The 10,379-nt window shown below is 38.1% G+C and overlaps 1 protein-coding gene across 1 annotated transcript; it reads right to left on the reverse strand.

Moving 5' to 3' along the window:
- Nucleotides 1-1,450: 1,450 nt before the first annotated feature.
- LOC121949243 (cyclin-dependent kinase 5 activator 1-like) lies at nucleotides 1,451-5,334 on the reverse strand. The gene has a single exon (XM_042494876.2). It carries the CDS (start codon nucleotides 5,008-5,010, stop codon nucleotides 4,135-4,137), a length of 876 nt encoding a protein of 291 aa, XP_042350810.1. The 5' UTR covers nucleotides 5,011-5,334; the 3' UTR covers nucleotides 1,451-4,134.
- Between the last annotated feature and the right edge of the window lie 5,045 nt (nucleotides 5,335-10,379).

Below are 10,379 nucleotides of genomic sequence, written 5' to 3' on the forward strand. Positions count from 1 at the left end.
TTCATTTTCTCACTGTCTGGTCTGGTGTTCCCATTTCAGTATGTGGCCCCATTTTGAATACCCAGGACACACATCTACCAAAAATATCCTTTATATGTGTCAGCTTCAATGTGCGCAGGATGCAACACAGCTTTATCAACTGCAGGATATTCTGTAGCAGTTCTTATGGATAAACTTTTTTATATACCAATAAACCTGTCAGGATATAAAACCTTCCAAAAAAATCTTTGTTTCATTTTGTCTAAAAAGCTAAAGCTAAAAAGCTTGTATGAGTACTTCAGTCTTTTGAGTTTTTGTTTCATGACAACAAATGAAGTCTCCTGAGTTTCAGCCCCATGGTAACCTATGCTATCATCCCTGTAAGCATATTCGTCATGGACTTATTACTATTGCATAACCATGTCTCAAGGGTTCCCTGCAAATCAAAGGATTAGTGGGTGGTGTGAGTGGATAAGAGGCTGTCCAAGTTAATTATTGTTTCAGCAAACTGTGAGATTTGTACAAACATGGACTACGTGTAGTGAACTACATGTGATCAAACTAGCAGTTTAACTACATTTTGCAGTTGCTTGCTTGTAGTTAACTTTATATTTCCATATTGATTCAAGTGGTTAAATTACTTTTTTGCCCTTTTTTGTGTAGTTAACAACTGAAATTACAAGCAATATTGGGCTATAAAATTAAAGAAATTATTGTTTTTAAAATTGTATTATTGTTCCCCTGCTATAATAGAACCCCGTTTGACCACAATTAGTCAGAAGTATTGATTATTGTTAATGAATAAAAAACTAGGGAGTTCTGCACTGCATCAAGACACTAGACACTGTTTATACATGCGAGAATAAAGAGGTTTAACTATAATAGATGCCTTTTTTAGAGTGCCAGACCATAGCATCGATTTCTACATATAGTAAGTTTATTCATTATTGATTATTTTTATTTATCAACAAATGTTCAGAGAAGTTGTTATTTTGTTATCTACTGTTATTTTTTAAGTAACCTGGCTAACTGAGTTATACTGTTTGGTGCAAAACCCCCACTTAGGCATTGTACACAAAACCAAAGCTGGGATTCCTTTCACATTCCCGTGCATAGTAAGGTAATTATTATAATTACTTATTATTTTTGGTTTATTTATCACTATTGAACAAGTGGACACTTATGGTAGAAGTATATTTGTTAACATTTTCTATTACATGTACATTGTCAATTTGATCTTCTTTTTTTCCTTTTACAAAGTAGTTTGAACTATCTTTTTTAAAAGTTGCTTAAGTTAACCAAACTAGATTCCTCCTTAGCTAGTTCAACCTCTTCCTGTGTAACTGGTAGTCTACAAAGTTGCCAATACTCGCTACATATATAAACTAAGAGTACTGAGATATATATGGTGGTAGTGCACTCACACAAACATTAATTGCTAAATCAATAAAACAAAGCGAGAGAGACGAGATCCTACAGAAGTTTGGATTTATTTCATCATGGTCACCATATCAAACAATTACTGTATTGAACTGTTATCAACATATAGAGATAGTGAATGCAACTGTGGTGCAACCACAGACAACACACACATCTAAATATATAATTTTCCATAGCAGACGTATAGGATAAAAACGAACTGTACCAAAGATATAATTCACAGATGATTTTGTATAGACTTGGTGACATATAACTGCAAACTTAATGGCAAACACTCCAGTGCCTGACAGGAAACACTGGTACATGACCATTATGTTTTACCACTGTGCAAAACATCAAAGATTTGATCACAGCTGTGCAAAATAGCAGCATCATATTCCACTTCCCAAGCAATGGGTTCACATCACATCACAATGGTTACTGAGAAGCATAACACTGAATAATAACTGTCAAGGTTGCCCGATTAGCTTGGTTTTCAGAGTTGGAGTCTCTTTTAGCTTATAGAAACGGCAATGAACTGTGCAAATGACATTCAATATTTACATTATGAAAAAAACATTCTTCCTGAATACACAGAAAGTGAATTGAACCCAGGCCCACATTTACAGAGCTGGGCAAGAATACCACTTGACCATTGCGCTATGCTCTACTTGTTTTCGTTGTGCTCGAACTACATCATATACAGCCACATTCAAAAAACAGGCAGATAAAAATAAAATAGAGCAAATCTAAAATGTGGAATATGTACATGTAAACCACATAGTTTCAGGCCAAGAGTATATAATAGTTGGCACATATGAGATCTCTTTAAAATCTCTTGAAAAACTGTACATTCCTTTCAGTCTCTAGTTACGTTGGCCTCTGCAATGTATTGGAAAGCAATACACAACAAGGGCCTTGGATTGATAATCTTGCTGTATGGCCATCTACGGACCCATCTGGTGTGATTCCTCACATTCCAGGGGGAAGATACTCTCTCCTCCTTACATTAATACTTGTCTACACTGCAACAAATTCCTGAAAAATATGACAAAATTCTTGCAGCAATGTGCTGTTTTGACAAAATACTGTAAAAGACCATGAATCTTGATGCCTTTTGGAGCCAAAACAACGATTAACATTAAAAGTTGGCTGCCGTATGATTTTACGGCATTATGCAGTATTATTACAGTATTGCACTTCAAATTTTACATTCTACTGTAGAGCACTGTAATAAAATTAATGGTAATATATCGCTAAAGTAAAAATGGTAGTGACACTGTAAAATAATGGGAGGATACTGACAAATACTGGAATACTGGAAAATTTGTTACAATGTACCCTCATATTCAACCTGAACCAACTGCTCACTTGGTTTGCAGCGATATTCTCATATTCAAGGTGATATTTAAATTGACAATTACCATACCATGTACATTTGCTTATCTACAGTATTGCAAAAACTGGATAGACAATCTGACCTTTATTTTAGTTATTTAGTTTGAACAGGGTTTTTAGTTTAAATTACAGTATTAAAACAGTTGTTTAAATAAATAGAACCTTCTGTTTTCATTCCTTAATGGGTCATTGTAACTAATAGCAATAACAATTCTGTAATCAAACTAAACATGCACAGTACCATCAACGCTCTGATGAAGGCTTTGTGCTTTCAAGTGTTTGAATAGCTTTTGTTTATAGTGATGTGAGTCAAATAAATGAGTGAAATGTGAGTATTTTGTTCTTCCTGAATAGAAGACTGGAGATGTGCTACCTTTTTAATTTTTGGGAATAAGATCACTAGATTTTGGGTTTAGCACTCCACTGAGAATTCCATTGTTGAAGTGCAGCCTCTCTCTCTAAAAACGATAATTCTGTAGTACCTTGATACCGTGAAAAGGCGGTTATCACACCATGAGAATCTCACAATGTTGCAACCTTACTGCTCAATTACAGGTACATTACAAAACGGCTTTAGTCATAGGGGTGGATTATATGAGGAAATTGGTGGTTTTGAAGCTGAAAACAGATATATTGCCAACAGACATGAAGATCAGCATGATGCTTTTTCTGCAGTATGGACACTAGCTTTTAATCTCTGTTACCCATAGAGCAATATCTAAAGTTTAGTGATGTGTTTTGTCCTCTTAAAGGAGCATGCCTCCTATATCTGTTGCATGTCTAACAGCTTACCTGTGAGCTGGTAGAGAATCTAAAAAAACACAATACACCTCTACTTACAAGGCTTAAGCTTATTTACTGAAAGTGTACTGGGCAGACTCTGGTCCTCTTTGAGCTACGCACGGCTCTGTTGTGGCGAGGTGACTGGAAATAGCAGGGGAGCAGGGAGGAGAAACGGCTGCACAGGTCAGCACCTAGGACAGCTCCGCCTCTCCATGTCTCAGATCTATTCTGGTCCCTGCGTGGAACCTGCTGCACCTTACTGCGACACTTCCCCGGAAAGTAGGCTAATCATGAATGAAACGGGGATTTGAATGTCACTTAGTGTGTGATTTGTATCACGGAGTCAACTTGTGCGTCGCTCGAGGGTGGACAAGAACAAAAGAGGACAATATTGGCATGCATTTATGAAATCTCCTACTGTAGCCTAAACACCATTAGAGAGAGATATTCAGCCCCAGAAGCCTTCGGTGTTGGCCCTTTACATTCAAAACCACCCATTGTGTGATTCTGCAAAAACATTCATCTTTTTTTTAAAAAAAGAGTCTTGTGTGTTTATCAGCGGTCCAGGTTTGCCTCTCCAGTATCTCGTTGGTTTTTGAGGTCCTGGAAGACCTCGGTGAAAAAGTGCGGGTCTGCATTGAGCTGCAGCATTTTGGCACTCAGCCTGTTGATGATCCGGAGCGACGTCTCCCAGAAAACGTCCTTGTTCGCCTCGATCATGAACGGTTTGAGTGGGTAGGAGATCTCGTTGCCCATGTAGGAGTAGGCGAGGTAGAGGCAAGTCTGAAATGTGCCTTGCAGCTCTGACGGGCTGCCGATGCTGTCCTCTATCGTGTCCTCGCACAGCAAGTACACGAACACCACGTTGGCCGGCGTGATGAAGCCTTGATCCTGCCAGCCTTGGAGCAAAAGAGTCCGATCGATGTTGCGGAACCAGAGGATCACCTCTCCGCTGTTGAGCTCTTTCAGTTTATAACACCTGCGGCACATGAAGTCCCCCAAACAACGCAGCAGCTCTCCGGTGGATGCTTGGATAACTATCCGCCTCGGGGACACCAGAGACAGACTGCTCGGCTGCTTCTGGACCGTGGAAAGCCTCACATTTTCGTTGTTCTGAGTGGGGACAGTTGGCACCGGGACCGGGATCGGCGCTTTGGGTTTCTTCTCTTCGGTTTGGTGCGTCTTCCTGATGTTTTCGCTGTTGAGCTGCGCCACCTGGCTGGACGGGAGCTCGCGGGCGGGCATCGGGTTCGGGGTCACTTTCTTGGCACTCTTCTTGGCCGAAGTGGACACTAGCTTCTTCCAGGAAAGAGAGACGAACATGGAGTGCCGCTTGAGGCTCTTGTCGTTTTTGATCCCATCTCCTGCGCCCTCTGTATCCATGATCGATGCCTTCTTCGACGCCGGTGATATAGAGAGGACGGTACCCATGTCTGCAGAGGAGAGAGCCGCGGTACTATGGATGCTGCAACTTCAACGCAGTCTTCTGCGGGGTGAGAGGCGGTGGAGAACAGTCACGACAACGATTGAAACTCCATTTACGCGTTTAGTTGCTCCGTGTGATGGCTGCTGGGCGACAGGGTGCGAAGATGGAACCACTTTTTCAGTGAACTTGTATTCCAACAGATGCTCGGTCAGTCAGCTCCTCAGCAGAGACACGCTGCGACACAATCCTATGGCTGGAGAATAAACGAAGATTAGTCTCCCTGCGTTAAGTCATTGGTTTGAACGAACCAGCAAGTGCAGCCCCTGACTGACAGCCGAGCCGACCAATGAGAAAGCCAATCGATGATCCAATCACTCGGGGTGTTGTTTTTAGTTGCCTGTGATTGCCTGTATGCGGCTAAGACGAACTATTCTGGTAACACTAGTCCAGTTTGGAAAATCAGTGCTATCTATAAATCATTGTATTTTTCCTGTAATCTTGTCAGCAGTGTGAAATGTAGGTCTATACAGGAATTGGCAAACAGTGAATGTGGCCGATTCAGTTACATTTACATCACAGTAACATCCTAATGTTGGTATCAACATGGGCGGATTACAAGACAATGGAGCCCCTGGGCACAGATATGCAAAAGGCCCCACAAGCTTCCCCACCTATAACAAAAACACATAGACTTTGACCATAACAACAGAACCAGGCTAAACAACCTTGTTGTCTTTTAATGTGTCCCTCTGTGATTTTGTGTCTCTTTGTGGTTGGTTTGCTTCTCTTTGTAGTTGTTATGTATCTTTTGGTCATTTTGCATCTCTGTCATTGTTTTGTATCTTTTTTGGTCATTTTTGTGTGTCTTTGTTGTTGTTTTGTGTCTCTTTGTATTTGCTTTGTTTCCTTTAGGTCATTATGTGTATCTTTGTTTTTGTTTTGTGTCTTCGTAGTTGTTTTGTCTCTTTTTTGGTCATTTTGTGTATCTTTGTAGTTGTTTTGTCTATATTTTGGTCATTTGGAGTCTCTGTTGTGCTGTGTCTCTTTTCAGTCATTTTGTGTCTTGTAGTTTGTTTTGTGTCATTTTTGTGTATTTTGTGTCTCATTGTTATTGTTTTGCTTCCCTTCATTGTTTTTTGCTCTTTCTGAATTATTTTTTCTTAGTGATCCTTTTGAGTCTCTTTAGTATGTATCCATTCGAGTGGCATTTTGCAGATGAAGGCAAGGGGGGGCCCTAACACTGTGGGCCCCTGGGCCTGTGCCTGTGCCTGGTAGGCCCTTTTAATTTTCCATCCCTGGGTTTTCCTAATGATTCTTTAAAAATGTATGCAGTATATACGGCCAGTGTGCTCTCAGTTAATACAAACTGATCAGTCACAGATATGTTCAAATCACAGTCATCCTGTTCACATTTCACATATTTCCACATAAAACGGCCTCATAAGCAAACATAGCAGATGCAGACAGCGACATTATTTGCATTCCAGTTTAACGCAGCCTTTTCCTTCCTGCTATCACCCTTGATCAAACTAAATTCCTGTCACAGCTGGTTTGTTTACATAGTTATTTGTCCCTAAAAAAGTGTTTGTGCAAAAACTATATGTATACCATGAAAAAAATCCCTAATCTTACCATGAAATCACTCTACACAAATCTAGAAATTATATCAAACAAGAGTTACTCAACTGGTTTTACACATCTGAAACCACATAAATCTCATGCACTCCCAGGTTCACACAAGAATGTTCCCTAAAGAGTTTTTGGAAAGAAATCTGTACAGAGCATTTGTGCCAGCTCTGGGCAAACTACACTTAAAATTTTAAGTATGCATAGTACGCTTGATGCCAGACTCTGTGGTCATTTTCCAAAGAAGAAAAATCACCTGTACTTGTTTTACTTTAAATACACTCATAGGTTATCCATTCCTCTGGTTATAATCTTTGACTTCTCTGGATCTTTAAGATGTAAAAGTACTGCTGAACAAGATGCAAACTTTATATTTACTGAGGAGACAGGCCTGCAAAGAAAAAAATATTATTTAAATAATTTCAGTGGCTTTTGATTCCATGTTGCAGGTCACAGTTTTAATCCTACACTGATTGAGAGTAGCATTGCATGTATGTCTCAGGAAACTCAATGGGTGATCCAGTTACCCTGAGCAGAGCTGGCATCACTCCACTAAGTTACATGACTGTGGCCTGATCTTTCCATTCACCTTGAAGTGGAAACAGATACAAATAGCATTAGAGTCCTCAGACTGGGTATTACTATTCCACTGTATTATGGAGGACTATTTAATAAATACCTGTAGAAACCAAATGTCATTCCTCTTACTTATCCCATGATGCAATTAATGGAAATGCCAATTATAATATATAACATTTTTAGATATTGCATGCCTGCGATGGTCCCTTTGGTCCAAGTTCCTACTGGGACAATTCATTTTAGGAGTATGGAAAAACATTCAGTAGCTTTTTATATTTCTTCTTCGCTTTCTTATCCCTCCCAATACCATGAGTATTTATACAGTTGGATTGAATTCCCATCATCCTCCAGCTGTATTTGTTGTCTTGTCAGATTGGATAGTGGATAGTGATACTGTGATGCCTGAGGGAGGCAGTGCAGTCACTCACAGTGTGAATTTTTTGAGTTAAAGACAGTTCACATATAGGCAATGTGACATTAAATCCGGTTTCAATTCGTTTACAAAGTCTTGTTAAAAGTTAAGAAATGATGCACTGAGCTGTCCAAAGCTTTTATTTATCTTATTAAAGGAGATTTTTTTTGTAAAACTGGCAAATAAAACACATAAGCACACATGACAACATGATAACATGGCATCATAATCTCACAAAAATGAATAAAAAAATAAAATGGACAAATAGGTGGCAACAGAGCCCCCCCCCCCCTAATTGTTCAAATGATTAGGTTGATAGTAATCCATTATAATTGAAAGTTATTGTCTTTACTTATATATACAGGTGTCTCTCTTCCTTATTACAAAATCTGCATACTGCTGATTTATTCTGGGGTAGGAATCAGCTGCTGTTTTATATATTGTTTTAAAAAAAATTTTCAATTGATCAAAATGTTTAATTTATCTTCCCACATGGAGCAGACATTTTTTATAGACAAAATGTATGTATGTATGTAAAATGTATGTGCATATTATGCATATTATGAGATACATGGTGAACATGGGGCTTGTTGCAAACAAGATAAATATAGGTGGTACAATCGAGATAAATCATGTATATTAACCTTTACTGGTTTAGAGTAATGGAAAAGAGGTAAAAAGTGATGATCTGTCACATTTTTGCTCTGTTTTTCAAGTAACACAAGATAAAAACAAATAAAAATATAAATTGCACATTTCTCCATTTTTTTCCTCCAACCATGATTGTAATCATCATCACAAGTCATGACTGTTACCACAACAGACAGCATTAGCATAATCTAATTACTATCAACATCTGCTATATCACACTGCTGCTCAAACTCAATACAGGCCTCACCCACAAGCCGTCTGATACACCTGGTAAAATTGTCAACCAAACCCACTGTGATAAGATTAAAGGCCGGAGCATAAAGGTTATTTAAACCAAACTTTCTGAATTAGGAAAAGTGTAAAGTGCTAGCCATTTCCCACAAGCTCGTTTGATCATGCCATCGTTTGATCCAACACAACATAAATCAGATGGTGATCAAAAGAAACTCTTTTATCATGAATCAAACAAAACGCAACAGGATGTTGTATAATCTCAATGTATTAGACATGAAACATCAAGCTTTTCTGGCTCCATTATATATCACTACTGTAGGTACCATGGGAAAAAAAAGAAAAGGTTGGGTTATAAGGGGCTGAGAGAAGGGGACATTTAGTAGAGGTCTTTGGTGGAGTCGTTGGAAGCTGAATGATTTGCTTCCTGTTTAGGAATTAAACTAGATTCGGGAAAATGGCAATATTATGTGACAATTATCTTTTACCACACAAAGACCCACATTTGACCCATGATTTATGTATAAAAACAAAACAATGAACAGCAACAAAAAAAGCATTAAGTATTACTAAGCCAGAATGAAAACATTTATTTAATAGTCATTGAATCTTTATCAAAATGGCCATGCATTTTTGTCATTTAACACAAACAGAACAACTGTATGTGGCAAAATAATCAAAGCACAGTGGCTGTAGGTGCACTTTATTTTGGGTATTGACATACTGATTTAATATTTATGATACAGCAGACAATAGCACCCCTAAATCCACAAATATTGCCTTAAGGGAAATCCATCATGCCACTTAAATCTGACAACAAATGAAATTAGGACATTCAAAGGAAACAGAAAATATGATAAAAACATTAAAAAAAGAACTACAATTAACAAAATGCAACAAAACACTGTCTCTACGAAGGTAAAGATGTTTTCTGGTCCAGATGTTCACTCAGATTATTTATGCTATGATGAAGAGATCATCTGATGTGTCAGCAGACACACAGAACACACAGAGCTGTAAACACATCTGAAAATATACATTTAGCCATTTCTGTACTTCATGGATTTTTATTAACATAAAGAGCTTTTAAAAATTATCAGTCTATATGATAAATCACAGGACAGTTAACACAAGGGAAGAGTCACCTTATTCTAATCTCCTCCTCTCGAACACGCTATGCCATCCCTATTCTTTTTCAACCCACAGTATGTATGTGTCTAATCTGGGATGATTTATGCATATTCCATCAATATCAAACTCAACATCTATGCTTATGTAGCCTTGGTTATCAAAGTCTTTTGCTGACTGAGCTGACAGGAAAAAGAGCACCACATCATCAAACATTTCAGCTGCTGTGTGCATATTCTGCATTATGTAATAATGTACTTTAAAAGGAGAACATTCAGAAGTTTCTCTCTCCTCATTTCCTGTGTCCAAGTTTGCCTCCTGGTGGTGTTTTAGTGCAATTGTAGCTATTTGTATTACAACAACTTTTATGGCCCTCTGCATTCCACCTACACAAATACTTTAACTTGAACACAACACATTCTTTTACTCTCACTCAATGTGTCACATGATGTAGCATCTCCTAATTGTCTTTGAAATCTTCATTCAAGTTATCTTTCTTATTATTTAGTCATGTAAACCACTTTGCCAATAGTTTCCAAGGGTGTTGTTATAGTTTAATAGGGAAGTGGGTTACCATTAAAACCAGCTTGATAGGCTCAAAATGTGATTTCATATTCTCATAGCACCCCAAAAAGAGTTGATGAGAATAAATGTGTTGAGAGATGCCACTGATTTATTGATTTTAATTTCAGAAAACAATGTAACACTTTTCATCCAGCATACATGCACTCTAAGTGTTTTTAAAAA

This window comes from Plectropomus leopardus, chromosome 10 (genome assembly GCF_026936395.1).
Source record: "Plectropomus leopardus strain MGB_pleo_1.0 chromosome 10, ASM2693639v1, whole genome shotgun sequence".
Taxonomy (NCBI): domain Eukaryota; kingdom Metazoa; phylum Chordata; class Actinopteri; order Perciformes; family Serranidae; genus Plectropomus; species Plectropomus leopardus.